The sequence below is a fragment of the Fringilla coelebs genome, assembly GCF_963513975.1.
Source record: "Fringilla coelebs genome assembly, chromosome: 2".
NCBI classification, from domain to species: domain Eukaryota; kingdom Metazoa; phylum Chordata; class Aves; order Passeriformes; family Fringillidae; genus Fringilla; species Fringilla coelebs.
Genome location: NC_140029.1, coordinates 73,719,438 through 73,738,010, shown reverse-complemented (window position 1 = coordinate 73,738,010; position 18,573 = coordinate 73,719,438). Strand labels below are relative to the sequence as shown.

General features: G+C 39.6%; 1 protein-coding gene across 1 annotated transcript; it reads right to left on the bottom strand.

Annotated features, from left to right (window-relative positions):
• Positions 1 to 776: 776 nt before the first annotated feature.
• CPAP (centrosome assembly and centriole elongation protein) lies at positions 777 to 17,893 on the bottom strand (the record flags this gene model as incomplete). Its single annotated transcript, XM_084226390.1, has 16 exons — positions 777 to 969; positions 1,581 to 1,701; positions 1,795 to 1,879; positions 1,987 to 2,127; positions 2,235 to 2,333; positions 3,015 to 3,115; positions 4,279 to 4,378; positions 4,975 to 5,214; positions 6,272 to 6,437; positions 7,249 to 7,381; positions 10,673 to 12,290; positions 12,588 to 12,693; positions 14,488 to 14,635; positions 15,301 to 15,534; positions 16,354 to 16,477; positions 17,516 to 17,893. The coding sequence occupies 16 exons, from the start codon at positions 17,891 to 17,893 to the stop codon at positions 777 to 779; spliced, it is 3,987 nt and encodes a 1,328-aa protein (XP_084082516.1).
• Between the last annotated feature and the right edge of the window lie 680 nt (positions 17,894 to 18,573).

The following is an 18,573-nucleotide window of genomic DNA, read 5'->3' as shown; positions in this document are numbered from 1 at the left end:
GTAGTAAAGGGCATAGACAGAGTAAGGACAAAGCTTGCCTTCACTGAGGAGGAAAGGGGCGGGGGCAGAGGAGACAAGGAGAAGAAATATCTTCTACCATGTGAGAGAGGGAAACAAATTTTTCAACATGCACAAGAATGGAGACTTAAAGCAGCCAGCTCAGCAGCAACCTTCTGATAGCAGGTACTGCAGAATTTTGAAAGACAAGTCAGCTTAAAAATACATGCTAGGTAGGAAAACTGGATGAGATGACTTCTGTTAATTTTCTGGTGTTTCTGAGTAGCCTGGAGAATGAACCTGTCCCCCAGTCTCACCTGTGTTAGCCCTGTGAGTATAGAAGAGCAGTTTGTAGAACAGACACTGCAGTCTGCTAATGTTCTTGCCTCCTAACTGTGAGATGAGGAAAATAAGATGAAGGAAAAAGAATAGTCCAAGACTGCCATTCCTTTGGTCTTTCAAGTCAAGCTGTAAGTATACTGATGTCCAAAATAAGCTGCGGTCTGCAGTTGTTTGAGTGTTCACTGACAGCTGATTTAAAAAACACCCTTTTAATGCCACATGGCTGAATACCAATTCAATAAACTGTTTCTTAAACATAGAAATGGTAAAAAAGAATTAGCAAAAGCCCTGATGTAGTAGCACCCACTGAAAAATAAATTTATTTAGAGAAAATTATAAATAATATATACACAACAAGCTTTAAGCTTTTTCACTTGTTTACAGAAATGTACATTATTTTTGCTGATGTGCTAACACTTCAGCAGTTTTGACATGGTCTACAACTTAGTGTCCATGATAATATTACCATCCTTGTCCTTTATTCTGACTCTCCCAGAGACATACTTGGTTTCTTGCTGTCCATTCATGTACACAGTCTTGACAGTCCCATCTGGATACTCCCGTCTCTTAAACTGTGGCGTGTGCAGTTCCCGCTGGCCATTATTGAACTCTATAGTTTTGGTTCCATCTCTGCATTAAAGGGGAAAGAAAACCCCAAGGATTATGCTTTGGTGTAAGATTAGTCTCAGAACCAGCATTGGATATGTAAGCCTAAAGGAAGGAAGACAGTATTTGTGGAAAAATCTGTTAAATATCTCAGCTGGTTCATACTCAAAAGCCTGTTTCTGCAAAACTGGTATTACTTCTTTATACTTGATATCTACCACTGCACTTTATGTGCATCAAATCCATCACTGCTAAAGTCTAAGGGAAGTGCTCAAAAAACCAAGTTTTAAACTATCAGTTACCTGCTGTCAGTCACACTTGCTTCCCACACCAGCCCGGTTCCTAGATATTTTTTACTACAATTATGTACAAATAGAGAAGTCTCTTAGGTTAGGGTATGAGACAATACACTGTCTTTTTGCCTCTTCCATGCTACCAAAAAAAAACCAAACACACCCAAAAAAACCCCAAATCCAAAACTCGTGTAGTAAATATGTGTTCACAGTATAGCCCATTGGAATGTAAACCAGCAGGAGATGCAGAAACACACCTGTCACCATACAGTGCCCCTGTCACTGAGCCCCGAGTGCTCCCATCCCCTGCCCAGCCCAGGGAACCCCAAAGGATAAGCTCACCGCTGCACACGAACAATGGTGCCATCAGGAAAGATACTTTCTTCTTGGCCATCTGTAAATAGACTCTTAATTGTCTGATCAGGGAAGGTTATTTCTTTCTTGCCATCAGGATAATGCTTCTCTGAAATGTATTTTGAGACAATATGCTTATTACATAAAAATATATCTATATCTGGGCAATAATTCTGACAGTTGGATTAGATGATTTCCTTACCTATTTGTCCATTTGAAAACTGCAAGACCTCTAGGCCATCAGTGTATGTTGTGTGAGTAGTTTTAGCATCAGCATAGTAATAAATCTGCAGACAACAGTTGAGATTTAGTGTAACTAATGAGAAGTTTTAAATAAGGGTACCCATGCAGATGAATAAGCATTTATTGAAAAATGCAGATACAGGATACCTACCACTGTTTGATCAGGCATAATCTGTTTCACATCCCCATTGAAGAAGGTTATAGTTATGGTCTTCCCATCAGAGCCCACTTTTTTCCATGTTCCATTTGGGAAAAATATAAGGTGACAGCCGTTTTTCAAAACCTTCTCAACCTAATGAAAACATGAGTGAGGTCAGTATTGAGCCCTCACACTCACATTCTCACTCATTCTTCCCAACACATCTTCCATAATTTTCAAGTGCTAAGCTCTCATTTTACCTTTCCATCAGGATAAGCAGTTTCTCTCTGTATCTCTTCACTGCCTGTAAATGCAGGAGCAGATGGTGGTGACACATAAGCTTCATTAGGAGAGGTGTCCTGAGATGACAAGCAAAAACTCAAATCAAGCTTTGTCTTTATATACTTTCTTCCTAGGCTGACAGGTATATATATGACAAGGAGCATCAGAGAAGGAAGATGAATATAGGGAGGCATAAACACAATCTGGGGTTTAAGCAACTCCAAGTATAATTCAACTGGTACAAGAGATGGAGACTGAGCAATCATTGGATATCTGTGGTCAGTTGGTAGTCTGGACTAAAGTGGAATTCAGTGATGTGCTGTGACATGGTGCTCAATTTCCTTAAGAAATCCAAATCATGGTATGAAACGATCAAGGTCTCTAAAGCCTAAGTGTAACCTACAGCAAATAATGTAAGAAAGAATTAAACTATTTAAAAAATTCTTGCACAGTTGCCCTACATGGAGCATATGAACATCCATTCTTTTTTAGCCCTCCAAAAAGGTAAAAAATTCAAAAGACCAGGAGATTATTACTTTGTTATTTTTTTCCTGAGCCAATGAATAATGCAACTACTAGACAAAGGTAAAACACTCCTCATTGACTGGTACATAGCCCTTTTCTGTTATGGCAATAAAAGCTGAACACAAAAAGATGAGTTAACAGCCTCAACAGTCACCCTCCAGATACTTATTAACTTTTCTATTTTAGGCTTTTTCTTCCCTGCTTTGAAAATCAAATCGAGACACAGGACTTACTACCATAAAAGGCTGAGAAGAATCTTCCAGTGCTGTCATTGCCTCAGAGGTGTTTCTCTCATTAGCAGGTCCTGATGCAGGTGTTCTAGAAAGTTTTCCTACTGAGATACATGTAATAGTTAAACTGGACAGAGAAATTAAAGTGAGGTTTAAGAGTTACAATTATAGAGGAGGTCAAGCTGTACAGGACACTCGTATTTCTTAACTGCAGTATAAACTGAAAGCAAGCTATTTATTAAAAGGATAGGCACATGCCCAGAAAAGAAACAATCACTGACATTGTTTTGTGTGTCAGCAAGAAGCTAGAATTGAAGAATCATTACAGTGGACGTTTAATGCACTTTCTCTCTTATTTCATCTTTGTAGATTTACAAAGGATTTGCCCCTCCTAGAAATTTAGACAACATTATTAGTGACACCTTATAATGAACAAAGGAAGGAGCTTTTAATAGGAACTGATCAGCTATTTTTTCCATGTCTCTCCTATCAAATTACCAAAATAAAACTACCTTAAATTCTGGAACATACTCCTGTAACAGATAACACGATGGTTGGATGAGCTGTCAGAAGTGTCAAAAAAGTACCCTGCAGTTACTTTCCATATGTGATTATCCCTTAGGAAGTCAGACACTAACTAACTGTGAACAAGGAACACTTGCCACAGCATTGCCCATATGATTACAGATCTGCTAAGAGAAGGTTCTGAAGAGACACAGCAGTTCTGATGTTATCAACACACTCAACTAGACATTAGGAAGAAATTCTTCACTGTCAGGGTGGTGAGGCACTGGAACAGGTTGCCCAGAGAAGATGAGGTTACTCCTTTCCTGGAATGGTCAAGGCCAAGTTGGATGGAGCCTTGAGCACCCTGCTCTAGTGGAAGGTGTCCCTGCCTGTGGCAAGGGGTTGGAACTGGATGATCTTGGATGTCCCTTCTGACCCAAACCATTTGGTGACTCAGATCTAACCAACATCTACAGCTTGGAGAACACCAGTGATGAACATCATTTTTGATTACAGAAAGCAGCTTCTGCAGTGCTGCAGACCATCAAGTATGACCAGAAGCATTTTTCACTCCAAAACTGGAGTGAAATCACAGCTTTCTCCAGAATCCCCCAGCCTATGAGATACTTATCCATATGCTCAAGCCCATCACAGCTCCCACTCTATTCTCCTTTCCAGGTGGTAATGCATTCCACAAAGCAAAACCTCACATTAATTTTAAAGACTTAACAGAATTCTCTGCATAGACAAATATTCTTACCTTTTGCTTGTGAATAACTTTTGCCATTTATCTTGCTGCACTTCTGTACTGGAAGAAGCGGAGATGCACATCGACTTTTTAGGCCTCTGTTTGGTAGACACTAAAAGAAAGGAAGTATTTGTGGTTTGTGAGACATGTAATCATAACTGTTCATACAGAGTCAATAAAATTTATAGACCATGTGGCATTAAATTTACTGGAAGCTTCCTTCACAAATGATACAGTTTTGAGACTTGATCAGCAGAAAGGCTGGTGTGATGTAGCCCAAGCTGCACTTTGGAACTCTTCCTCCATCAGCTCCCTCGCTATCAACAACTCCAGAATGTTTATTTGATACAAGCAATCCAGAATAATAGTTTCAACACAATAGAACTGCTTTAGACAATTGTGAACTGCTTGGTTTGCCTGGTAGATCCCAAAGGGGCAGAGTTTCACAGCTTAGACTCCATCAATTACTTTTCTTTCATACTTGCAAGATGAGTTCCTCAACAAAAGGGATGCTGCACATTGTGAGCACTGACATTTGCAGAGAATATGACATTAACAAAATTCTGTGTCTATCACCACTAGTGTTATCCCCACATCAGTAAATTAAAAGTAAACAGCTAAGTTGTAGTTATTAGAGTCCAAGTACATAACACAAAACTCACCAGTATTCACACAAGTATATTTGAAGCACCAAGATTAATAACTTACAGATTCTGCTCTATTTAGACTCATCCCAGGATTTTCTATTTTTTTCTTGATTCCAGCAGCTTCTACTTTCTTCCAGGCTTCTAGACGAAACTTCTCCATAATTTTGATTTCCTCTTTTAGCTCAAAATTCTCATTTACTAAAGCTTCTATTTGATCTTTCAGGCGTCGATGGGTGGTCGACCATTTTGCCTCTTTTCGTTTTAGATCTTCCTGTAACTCTGCAATCTGCTGTTTTAAAGCCTTAAAAAAAATGCATGCTTTCATTTTTAATATAATAAAATATATTTTTGTTTCTAATAGAAATACAAACACAAGCAAAAAAGTGGCAAAAAAGTCAAATCAGCTTAATAGTGCAGAGGTCAAACGTAAGGAAGAGTTTTCTTTCCTGAAAGAGTGATTATTTACTTGAAACTACCAACTTTACAAGCTCTACTCCAATCACAGGAATTGTTTTTCTTGCTTTCTTGGCATCCTTTACACTTCCTAGATTGGCCAGTACAAATACACTTGGGACAGAAACACAAAATCCTTAATGCTACCCTTGGAGGGCCCTTCAAAAATCTTGGCACAGGAAAACAGGGAGGACACAAACACGCAAAAAACTTGCAGATCTGCCTAGTTTAGCAAATGCCAATTCAGTTTTCTGAAGGGAAATTTGTAGGGAAGGAAGAGGGAAATCCCCATGTGATGTTTAATATGGCTTGTTTATGCATTGCATGTACAATACATCCTGACAATGAAGGAAGAAACAGCTCTTGTTCCTTACATCACTGACACCTAAAGACCTGTAAGTGATAATAAAATGTAACTTTGAAAATTGTAGATTACTACATAGACTGTACAAGACTTATAGACAGAAAAAAACCCTTGTGGAGTTCTAGTTTTGCGTTTTGATCCACTACCATGAATAAAACCTTACAACTTAATATTTTAACTTCAGTAATTTTGTTTTAAAGTTGAAGATCATTCTATCAGTTGCCAGCAGTTTTTAGTATGTAAATGTGACAAAAAGATTTGCTCATGAGGCGTTTTTGCCTTAAAACCATCAAACAGCATTGTAGAGACTGTAGTTCCCTTCCTCAATTAGAATACTTTACATTGGGAAAAAAAACTTTAAGATCATTGAGTCCAACCATTAATCCAGCACTGCCAAATTCAGCACTAACCCACGTCTCCTAGCAGTTCCCATCTTGAAATCACCTGTAATCTTTGAACTCAGTTAGAATTTAGTTCTTGACTGCCTTTAAGTGAACTTACATGCTCCTATGTGGACTAGAATAATAATATATTTTTATACCTGAATTTCATCCCGTTCTCTTTTATCTGGAATTGCTCTAGCTTCTGTGGTGTATTTTTCAAAAACTTTACGCTCCTTTTGCAGTTTTTTTATTTCCTTTTTTTTATACTCTTCTATTTCAGCCAGTTCTTGGGCTTTCTTCTGTTCAAAGTCTGCAATTTCTTTCCTATAATTATGAAACAAAGTTGTTGGTTTAGCCCAAATCTCCTTTATATCTGGATTTTAAGAAAGAAAGTGAAGACTCAATGTCTTGTGGTCACAGATTGCAGTTCAGCATCTATTAACCCCAGGAAGACTTACTTATAAATGGTATTATCTATTTAAGGAGGAAGAATTGTCACACAGCAGGTGTTTGAAGTCCAACAATATATATTTTTATATCTTCTAGTCACAAACATTATTCTGAATTTAGAAAAGCTTCTTCAAAACATTAGAACACCATCCCCCAAAAACACCAGAGAAAAGAATCTGCTAATAGGAGGTCAAAAATTAAATGTTAGCGAAAGACAAAATGCTATTCCCAAACAAAACAAAAGTGGCTGTGATAGGAACAGATGTGCCCCATTTATGTCATCAGAGGTAATTATTCTGCTCTATATGCCACTTATAAATGCCCCGTTCAAATTAAAAGATTCTCAGTGTGTACACATCAATATCAAATCCAAAGTAAAAGCATTAAGACCAGCTCTGCAAGGCTAATTCAGGATTGTATTATCCTTTAGAACAAAAGTATACATTCTCCAAAATACAGCCTTTAGGGACATCATATTAACTGAGCAGGGGTTCTTAACACTACTAAATTGTGTGTAATAATTACACTTTAACATACACAGAGAGCAACAACTTGTGTCTAGACCAATCTCTGCTGTAACTGAAGCATATGAATTGTTTACCTGTGCTGCTGGTAACTGGACATTAGGAGAGTCTGCAACACGCTGTGAAAGTGAATGCACCAAAATGTCTCGAGTAAAAATTACCTGATATTTGCCAGAGCGTGCTCTCTTTCTTCACGGAGTTTACTCAGAGTCGTGTTCTCAGCTCGGAATCTCTCAATTTCATTCTCCAACTCAGCAAGTCTCTCTCTCAGTAGCTGAGATGGAACAGTGTTTCCTGTCAAAGCACAGCCACATGCACATTATCCAAATGGCACTCATAAGACTGAAGTGAACAATTATCACACACCAGCTTAAAAATTGTTAAAAAAGAAAAAACAAGTAAATACTCTTTTTAGAGACACAGTAAATACCACTTAGAGACAGCATTAATTTTGCAAAAAAAAAATCTACTAGCCAAATAACATAGAAGTTATGCTTTAAAACACTGCACTACTTACTCAAGTACCTCAAATATGGAGTAGATCCATTACTTTTGTAATGTACTTTTTAAGTACTGAATGTATCTTTCATCTTGGTAGAACTAAAGCTATATTTAGAAATGGAATTTGAAGGGCTTCACATCAAACCAGAGAAATAAAATGAAGGTATAAGGATGTAATGAGTGTATTTGGCACATGTGTAGGTACATACCACATTTATGTGCCAGGTACATGTATACAGTATGACAGTATAGGGTATATCAAACAGGAAAGTTTATGGTTGAAGGTTTTTTCAAGTTTTAGTCACTGCAAAGTCTGTTCACACCCATCCCTGATGGGGAATCTGTTGCAGTGACTGACAATAGGGAGGGGGTTTTGTGGGCTTTTTTGCCCATCCCAGTTTTCTGTTCAGTCACTACTTAAGAATCTGTGGGGTTTCAGAGACTGAGTATGCAGCAGACTAGACAAAATATTGATGTTGCTGTGTAGGTGGTTTCCTTGCTCACCCTTACTCTGAAATACTCTAAAAAAACCCCCAACCCTACCCCTCTTCCTGCAACCCTTTAGCAGCCATCTTTCAACAAGCCTACACAATCAATTCTCCAGAAGTAGCAGAAGTAGCAGCTTTGATATGAATCACAGAATATCCTGACTGGGAAGGGACCCAAAAGGACCATCAAGCCCAACTCCTGGCCTTGCACAGTGCATCCCCAAGAGTCACACCATGTAATTAAGTGCACTGCCCGAACACTTTTTGAACTCTGTCAGGCTGGTGCTGTGACCAGCCCCCTAGGGAGCCTGTTCCAGTGCCCTGCCACCCTCTGGGGTGATAAGGTAATATCCAGATAATAGCCAACCTGAACCTCCCTAACACAATTTCAGGCCACTCCCTTGACTCAAAGGAATCTACTCCACAGCAGGTAGTATAAAGCAAAGCACACCTTTACTGGCGCCCAGAGAACCTGCACGGGTTAGCACTCCATATGCACGTCTGACTGGGGTTCATCTTGCACAGGCTTTTATACTTTACAGTTCTGGCATCCACCCTTGTTTGTTTGCGTAGCTAAAAGCTGCAGCTTTAAGGGTTGGGGTCTTACATAACCTGTGGTTTCTTTATCCTAGGGCTACAAACACAGTACATAGCTCCTATCTAACACAATCATCACAGTCACCTAACTGCTGTTATGCTTTTCTATAACTGTGCTTTACTGATGACATTCTCCTATGTATGAAAACAAACCCTATGACTTTGCATTTCTCTAGTCTTTTGTGACAGCCAACATGCCTCTCCTCCTTACCACCCTAGCCTGCTAGGGCTAGGCCTTTGCCTTTGCCTTACACTTAAGTTTTTCTTAATTCACATTTATGCTAAAGTGCTGATGTCAAGTGAGGCCTGTGTTTCACCCTCAGTGACCTCTGAGACTGGTCACCACAGAGAACAGATCAGTGCCTGCCCCTCCTTTTCTCCTCACAAGGAAGCTGCAGACTGCAAGGACATCTCCCCTCAGACTCCTCTTCTCCAGGCTGAACACGGCAGGTGACGTCAGCCATTCCTCAAACAGCTTCCCCTTCAGACCCTCCACCATTCCTAAGGCCCTCCTTTGGACACTCTCCCATAGTTTCACGTCTTTTTTATATGGTGGCACCCAGAACTGCCCCCAGCACTGGAGGTGAGGCTGCCCCAGAGCAGAGCAGAGCAGGACAATCCCCTCCCTTGCCCAGCTGGCCATGCTGTGCCTGATGCCCCCAGGACAGGACTGGCCCTCCTGGCTGCCAGGGCACTGCTGGCTCATGTTCAACTTGTCACAGACCAGGACCCCCAGGTCCCTTTGTGTGGCACTGCTCTCCAGCATCTCATTTCCAAGCCTGCCCCTACATCCAGGGTTGCCCCATCCCAGGTGACAAATCTGGCAGTTGCCCTTGCTAAACTTCATCTGGTTGGTCACTGCCCAGCCCTCTCATTTGTCCAGCTCTCTCTGCACAGCCTCTCTGCCTTCAAGGGAGTCAACAGCTCCTCCCAATTTAGTATGGTTGGCAAACTTACTTAGTATTCCTTCCAGTCCTGTGTCTGAGTCATTTATGAAGATGTTGAAGAGCACAGGGCAGAGGATCGAGCCCTGTGGAACCCCAGTAATGACAGGTCACCAGTCTGATGTCACCCCATTCCCTGTAACCCTTTGTGCCTGACCTGTGAGCCAGTTGCTCACACATCACATGATCCATTTATCCAGCTGAGTGCTGGACATTTTGTTCAGAAGGGCACTGAGAGAAATGAAATCAAAGGCTTTACTGAAATCCAAAAAGATTACATCAACTGGTTTACCATAAAAAAAACAAAATCCTAAACATTCACTGGAGCAGAGTCTGAAGCAAAGACCACAACCTCAGTGACAAAAGACTTAAATACGAGGTTGTGCTTTCACTGAACAACTTTCACTGAACAACTCCATTTTTAGTGACAGCAGAAATTCAACAGCTGCCAACAGGGGGTTTTAGAGGAAGTTCTGCACAGACTGGAACCATACAGACGAAATCAAACTTGGGCAAAGCAGAAAAATGAATCCACATTTCCCATATTCCACATGAACTCTGTAGATACTATACTACTCTCAGAAAGTCTGCCACTCCCTTATATTTCATAAGAGGAAAAAGTTAACCTAGCAGTGAATAGCATCACCCTACTGTGGTATAAATCCACTGCGGTGGAAAGGAAGGTACCAGTTCATTTTCAGCTTTCCCTTGCTATTTTCCTTCATTCAGAAACAGTGATCAAGCAGCTTCAGATCAAGTTACTTCAATGAGCTGAAGCCTCCAGAGAGAAGGAAAAAAAAGAAACCCACCAATTAAATAAATAAATGTTTAAAAGAAGTTTTCCCCAATCAGAGTCATTCTGCAAGCTGTGTAATTGTTAGATCTGGCATCAGACATGCAACCAGAGACGCAGGGGGAGAACAGGGCCATTTCTCACAGCAGAAGTCTGTACTTAAACCCTTTGCTGTAATTTCAGTTTGGAGCTTAAGCACTACTGGGGAAGACTTGTACAACACACCTTCCTCACCACCTCCTATCAGTTGCTGTTCTCTCACCTCCTAGCTCTGGTTCCACATTTGGTTTGGTTTCATGCTCTGGATGGCAGCCTGCCTTCTGCTTTGGCTTCAGTGAAGGAAACAGTTTCATCATCAGGTTTGATACAGGAGGTCCATTTGAATCACTGTCCACTGCAAACTCTTTGGACGTTTCATCTCCTTTCTTTGAGGCAACTTTTCTCTTTATTGCTTTGTCTGGGACAGTTTCCTTAAAGGAAAAGTCCATCTGCAAAGGTGTTTTAGTATATTTTTCAGGTAAATCAGTGCTAACATAATTTTCATCAAGATCGCTCCATGTTCTTTCATCATCAAACTCAAATTTATTCCGACTTATACACAACATGCTTCTGTGATCATCTGTAGCTTTTCTAATCTTTTGCTTTGACAGCACAACACAACCTTTGTCTGACAACCCAAGGTCAGCATCTCCATTTTTGCTCTCTTTGCTGATGTCTGTAGCAGAATTTCCACAATCAAAAAATTCTTCATCACTTTCTCTGTGGTTCACAAGGGCTGTCTTAGCATCTTTGCTGTCATGCTTCAATGTGGCCCCAAATTCACTCTCAGAATCTGTAGCAGTATCACTGTTGCACTCACTCCTATCTTCATTTACAATCCAGTGATTACTTTTTAAATCAGGAGCTGTTTTCATGGAAGAAGCTGAGAATACTACACCATCTGTTTTACTCAATGGATCCTTCATTCTAAAATCTGTTCCTGAATTTGAGACTGTATGCATAACTGGGCTATCAATTATATTTTCCTGTGCCACATAGTCTGCCCTTTTATTTCTCTCATTTTTAAGTTCGACGGCCAGTGCCTTGACTTGCTGCTGCTTTGCCTTGATTGGAGTAGAAGACATCCTACGGCCTTTTGAAGTTTGCTGGTCTCGTTCCAAGATCCTTTGCACAAATGAGGAATTACTTGAGAAAGATATTTCATCTGCAGCTTGTTCTAGAAACAAAAACTCATCTAATTCTAGATTCTCTTTTTCTTTTTCTTTTTCCCAGTTCTCCAGTTTATTCTGAAATGAAAGTTCAAAAGACAGTTCTGAATCTTTTACAGGGTGACCTATGGGACATTTAGAATTAGAAAAGGCACTGGTCAGTTCTTGAGACAACTGAGACTTGTCAGCACCAGGTAATTTGTTTTTGATTTTGCCCGTGTTAGACTTAAAAAATTCTACTCTGTTCTCTATATTTTCTATTTTGTTGTTAATTTCTGATTGGTAAGAATCTATCATCTGTCCATCATGATTTTTTCCTGATTGCAGTCTTGTTTCTAATGGCAAGATATTTTCTCCATTATGATTCCTGAGTACTACTGTCTTCTGAATAGGACAATGTTTTACTTTACGGGGGTGGCTGTATTTTTTACGTGGTGCAAAAGGATTTTCAGAAACCAGTTCTTTGCCAGGAAGCACAGTTTTCTTCTGTATTTGTGATCTGTCCACTTTAATAACATTTCTATCATCTAAAGCCCTTTGTTGAAGTTTTGAGGTGTTTTCTCCAAGTTTTGTCATTTTAGACTTGGCATTAGTGAATCTTGTTAAACCTTCCCCTCTTTTCAGGAAGGGTCTCTTGATCACTGGTTTTTGGACAGCTGATCCATTTGTCTCCTGAAAATGAGTAAAGAAAAGCAAAAAATAAAATGTTAAAAAGCTCCTTACACAGTTTGAAGATTTCTTCAAATAAATCCCAGATACCAGTAGAAATTTACATGGTACATTTCTACTGGATTTCTGAAAACTTCAGCAAGTCAAGTATTTGGGGATTTTTATTTTTCAGAATGTAAATGTTGCATTCAGTGTTAGCTTTCCCTGCTAGCATCTTCCTTGTACTCTTTTAAAGCACCTATCACATCTCAGCACAATATATAAAGGAGAATGAAGGTTTTTAAAGTCATGATCAATAACCTGTAACTTCTGGCTTTGCTCCAGGCGCTGTTCTTCTAGTTGTATCTGTTCTTCCAAGAATTCTTCAAAAGTTTGTTTCTTCCCATGTATTGCAGCTTTAATAGGTCTAGAGTAAGTACAAAAACAACTCTTACAATTCTGTATAAAATAACTACGTTTAACACCACTGGTAATTAAAGACTTACGGTGTACTTGCATAGAAGATGGAAAATTCTGAGGTGTTTTAGGCATTAAGGTAATCTGAGAAATACATTTTAACACTACATGTTTATCCAATCATTGCAATAGTTAATATACATATCTAAAAGACACTGTGTGCAGGTTTTGTTGCTTTCTCTTTCACTGCTTTTCTTAATGACCCTTTCTTTTAGACAAATCACTAAACTTCCACTCATAATACCTACAGTATCCCCTTTCCATTCAGGAAAGCTACTGAGATAACGTTCCCTCTCTCCCTCTTTGATATTCCTTCTCCGTCACAGGAGTGCTGGGTCTGGCTGGCATGGAGTGAGCTTTTTTCATAGCTAACAGCACTGACAACATAATATTTGAGCTATTACCCCTGCTTGTACAGCATCAGGGCTTTCTTTGCTTTTTCATGCTGCTGCCCACCCCAGGAAGCAGGCTGAGGGTGGGCAAGACCTACCCCAGGGGAGACACAGCTACATTTCATGAAATGACAAAAATCACTGAATGGTTTGGGTTGCAAAGGACTTTAAAGATCATCTTGTCCAACCTCCCATCCCTGCTGCACTGGGCAGGGACACCTTCCACTAGACCAGGTTGCTCAGAACCCTGTCCAGCCTAGTCTTGGTGTTCCAGATTGCAAGGCAAGATGTGTTCCATTACCATCTCTATGGCAGTTGTCTTGTGTCAAGTGGGCAATTCTCCTCATCTCTCTCCCTGAGTGATCACAAGCACTCCTCCCTGGCAGGGGACATCTGCTGATAACTGAATGTCACTGCATGGCTGATGAGAACTATAACATCCCATTGGGAGATGCTCTGCCCAGAGGGAGGAGCCAAGCATTGCTACCCAGATAGAATCTGGAGGTTCTGACACACCAGCACAGCTTCCCACTGGATTCCCCAGAGGAACAGCAGCTGCCTCTTCTTCCACTGGATCTGTGGAGGAAGAACACACCCTTTTCTACAGGACTCCCCTGCTCCAACAGAACCACATCTGACACTCCAGCAGGACTGCAACCCCTTTTCCAACTGGGCTGCTACCAACACCCTGACCAACAGGGTGTCAGGTTCTGACTCTGTCAGTGCTGTTCTAGTGCACTGCATTGTTTATTTTATCCTTTCTTTTTTCCCTTCCCTATTAGAGAACTGTTATTTCCTGCTCCCATATCTTTTGCCTGAGAGCCCCTTTATTTAAAATTCATAGCAATTAGCAGGGGTGGGGAGGGTTTGCATTCTCTATTTCAGGGAAGGCTCCTGCCTTCTTTAGCAAGCACCTGTCTTTCCAAACCAAGACACTTGGACATTTCAAACAATTGTAACTCCCCATAACAAACAAAAATGTCACAGCCTCACCCTCCTCCCTCACATTACTACTTTCAGAACATAACAGTGGATAGAAGGTTGCAATAAATCAAACTGGGAACAGCAATTATAACTGCATATATACCCAGCTATACTGATAGGTGCTTGCTGTCATTAACCCAGGCTGCACACACACCTCTTCATTCAACACACAACATTACGTCTTTTACAGCACAAGCAAATCCAACCAAGAGCCTCTCTTACCACAAGTCTCCACAGTACCTAGGAAAATCAAATCCTTTGTTAAGAAATTGCACAAATTCAGAGCATCAGACTCTTCCATTCAGGACTCAGAATTCAACCAAACTCGTGTGATTTGATAAAAAATGCATACTCATAGTCTGAATTACCTTTCCTCTGCATTAGTCAACAACTGTTCACCTCCAAGGGAATTTCCAGAGACATCTGTGCTTCCCACACCTAATATGTGATCAATGTGATTATCTTCACTCTCCATTAATAATTCCATCTTTTTTTCTGGACACCACAGGTTTTTTCCTGTGGAAGCAAAAGAATTGTTTGTTTTTCTTATCCCAACAACAAATCAGTTTTCAACACATACTTTAAACAGCATTCAGGTCAGGTGAAAACCAGAAGGGAGCTTGTGATCTGAATCCCTGCATAAAACAGTTCTAAGATTTCCCCAAATTAATTCTTATTTGAATTTGCACTTTCTTTTTAATGGAATAAGCAATTATGCATTAAAACATTTCCACACACCTTAAATAATCCATTCTGACTGTTCATCTGCTTTGCTATTGTTAAAGTATGGCTTAAAAACATAACTGAACAAATGTTGATATCTGCTGTACTGGGGAGCTCTCTTATAAAGCTTCTTGTTTCCCATACATATATATGCACATATATATGCATAAATTAAGAAGAATTTGATTTTTGGCTCGTGCTGCTTTTAACCAAACTCAAATGGACAACCACAGGAACATTCTGAGGTCTGTAAGCCATCAGTAAACAAACCAACATACCAAGTAAACCAACTAAAATTATAAAACCTTCAAAATAAGTAGCAACAAATTACTCTCAGTGACAAGGGGAAAAAAAAGCACCACACATCAAGTTATCTTTCTAGAAATGACTAAGCAGTAATGTATTTGTCTTCTTTGTTTATCAAACAATTTGACCTTTTCAGAGGCACACACACAGACCTTGCTTTTCACAGGCAGACACTTCTGAAAGATTGTTCTTCAAAGATGAGGTGCATTCTCTGTTGTTCAGCTTTTGTAAAGAATCGCTGTCTTGTGTATGGGAAGAGACAACCAGAGCACGAGCTCTGTCTTCAAAGATATTATGATACCCAGATGCTGGCAACTGAGGTGAAGGCGCTAAGCCTGTGGAATGCCCGTGTCTCAGCTTTTGACTTTCAGCCATTACAGTAAAACCTTGAAAGGAGAAGGAACAAAATGGCTGTGTCATTCTATCTGTATCACAAAACTACTGCTCCACAGGAGAAAAGAAATGACACTAAAGGGCAGGATTGATCACCCAGCCTTCACCCTTATGTCACTGACCAAGAATAATTGATTGGGCAATGTTGATTTTCTTCCTCTAACATAAGCCCTAATTTAATCTTCTCAGGTAGGCAGAGTGAAAGACAATCATTTAAATCAGGTTGGACTGACACTGCCAAGAGCAGGAAGTACCACTTCTCAACTCTAAAAGCTTTTCCCAGCCAAGAGCTGTCCCCTCTCCTTGCACCCAGCAAACAAGACTGGAAAACTGATACAGGTTACAACCCTCTGTTTTTAAATATAGATCAGCTCTCTCTCCTGGTTCAGTTCATCACTTGAATGTGATATGTGTGAGCACAAACAAGGAGGGACCACTTCATTTGGCTACACTGAAAGCTTAAAGCAATCAAAAGTACTGTGAGAAGCAGCTAATCAGAAAGGAAAGTAATTATTTTACACTTCAATACAAGTACTTTGAAGCAAGGGCTCCCATCATAGCACATATTGATCAAGCCACAATTACAGCTGGCGTTTTATAAAAATAGGACAATATTCCTTCGTCAGTCACACTCAACTTTCAGGCACTGAAGCAATGAAGCATTTATCTTTGACTAAGAAAATCTTAGTCAATCTTTGACAAGAAATCTTAAAATGAAGAACCCAGAAGACACTTTCAGATTTTAACTGGAAAATGATATTAGATTTTTCAGTTTATACAAAGTACATCATGTGCTTTCTTTCTCAACTTACCAAGAGCTGCTGGCTGGCCAGATACCATGCTAAGTAGCTTCTGCTGCTCTTCCATTAACCTTTGAAGTTGTTCCATCTGTTGTTTCTTTAACTGTTCCTGTTTCTGCTGTTGCAATTCCTTCAGCTTTTCAAACAAAGAAAATACATGTATTAGAGGCTAGATTTATTTAGAATGTGCCACAGAAATATTGTTATAGATTATCAATAACTTTCTAAGGACACTTAATAATTCTTCTTAAGATACCAAAAAATCAGCTAATATTTATTTAGCCACTGATTGATAGTACTGACAATATTTAAAAAGTGGGCAAGTATTCTCCTATCATGTAAAATACAGGAGAAAACTTTTATAGCACCTGGTAATTCATGGAATTCTACTCTGGAGACACACACACTCTCTCCCGCTGTCCACTCCAGTGAACAGATATAGGCATTTATGCTGATGTAGCTGCTGGCAGAGTGGACAAGGACTTTTTAGTTCCTAACTGCAAGATCTACTAAAGTTCTGCTGAAGACTTCCAGCCAACACAATCTGTATCCAGTATTTGGGAAGAGCTTTAGGTGAACAGCCACTTAGAGTGGATTGACTGACACACTTGCATTATGAAAAAAAAATAAGTAACATAACAGCATTGCAATTCCAGGCCTTTTTTTATCCTGATGTCTTTGATACTTGATCACATTCAACACTAACATATCCCCTCATCTAAACAGAACCAGGTATGCCACACCTACTTTGAGAACTAACAAAAGATGTTGCTATAGATACAAGAACATTCAACTCCACTGTGTTGTGAATACCTGTGGTCAAGCACTACCACTGTAATGACCAGCACCCCATTTCCACAACCTCAAGTGAAGAAACACTGTAGACCTGTGTGCACCTTTCCAGGAAAAATGATTTTAAGAACGATTTCATTTTAAACTGGAACTTGTGCCACCTGGAAACAACCGTAGTTACATTCTCAGTAAATTCACATCATGAGGAGGACACCAACTTTCACGTGAGCATAACTGGAACTTAGGATTTGCTCTTTAAGCTTGCTGTGGCCTATACATTCGTTGCAAGGGGTTTGCATACTTGCAGGTATAAAAAATCATATGCAGGAACAAAATAAATCCTACTGTAAGCATGTCAAAGAATTCTAGGTATATTTATTACCTGTTCAAGCTTTTGTAAGAGGGGATCACCGTGTCTGGATTTCTTCTGACCATCCACTTCACCATGCACTAAGTCTGGTTTAGAGTTTTCTATGTTTCCAGCTGCTGCTGGAAAAGGTGTTCCAGTGGTACATTGCTGAAGTGTCTGAGAGCTGGCAGACTCTTCACACAGGGAGTCATCACTTACAGAACAGCTGTCTGAAAGATGCAGCGCTTCTACAGGTAAAGCTGTGATGTTTTCAGGTCCAGGGAACAAATTTTCTTTCTTAAAGTTCAAACCAGTAAGACTAGGACCTAATAAGACTCCAGCACGGGCACTATTGAGCATCCAGTATGCACTGAAGTTTTGCTCACCACTCAGATTTTCAACAGTTGGCATCTTGCAAATCGTATTCCAATTTCTTTGCTAATCAGCATTAACACAATAATATTACGTTCTGCAGATTTAAGACAATATAACTTTTAAGTTCCAGGCAGTTGGTACGGACAGTTATCTATCTACTTCTAGCACCTAGAAATTAAGCAGATTAAACAAAATCAGAAATTTACAGTAACAGATTCCCAGTAAAAGAATACAACCAACTCTGCTATAACCAACCTAGTGCATTTATAAAAATAACTCATAGTAAATAGAAACAATTTGGATAATAAGTAACAAACACTTTTGGTGCAGAAAATCAACATAATCCAACTCTTAATTGTATTACTTGAGTGTAGCCAATATAATCTCAAATACCATAAAGCTGTACATAATATTTTCTTCAGCAGTACTGGGAGGGATTCAGAATTTTTTTTAAACACCTTTAATAGAAGAAGTGATTTGACGAGCTGAGAGATCTTTGCCACATGAACTTCATATTAATGCAAAGTTTCAGATATGTCCATGTAAATACAAACACTTAACTGCACATTACATTTATCATTTTCACATCTTCCTTAGTTTCTCAAGGAAACGCTGCAGCTACACTGCTTGTTGTCTTCCTTCTCCTAAAAAGCTTCTTTTAAATCCATCCAAAGTAAAGTTTAAATACAGCAACAAATCCTACAAGTGCTATAAAA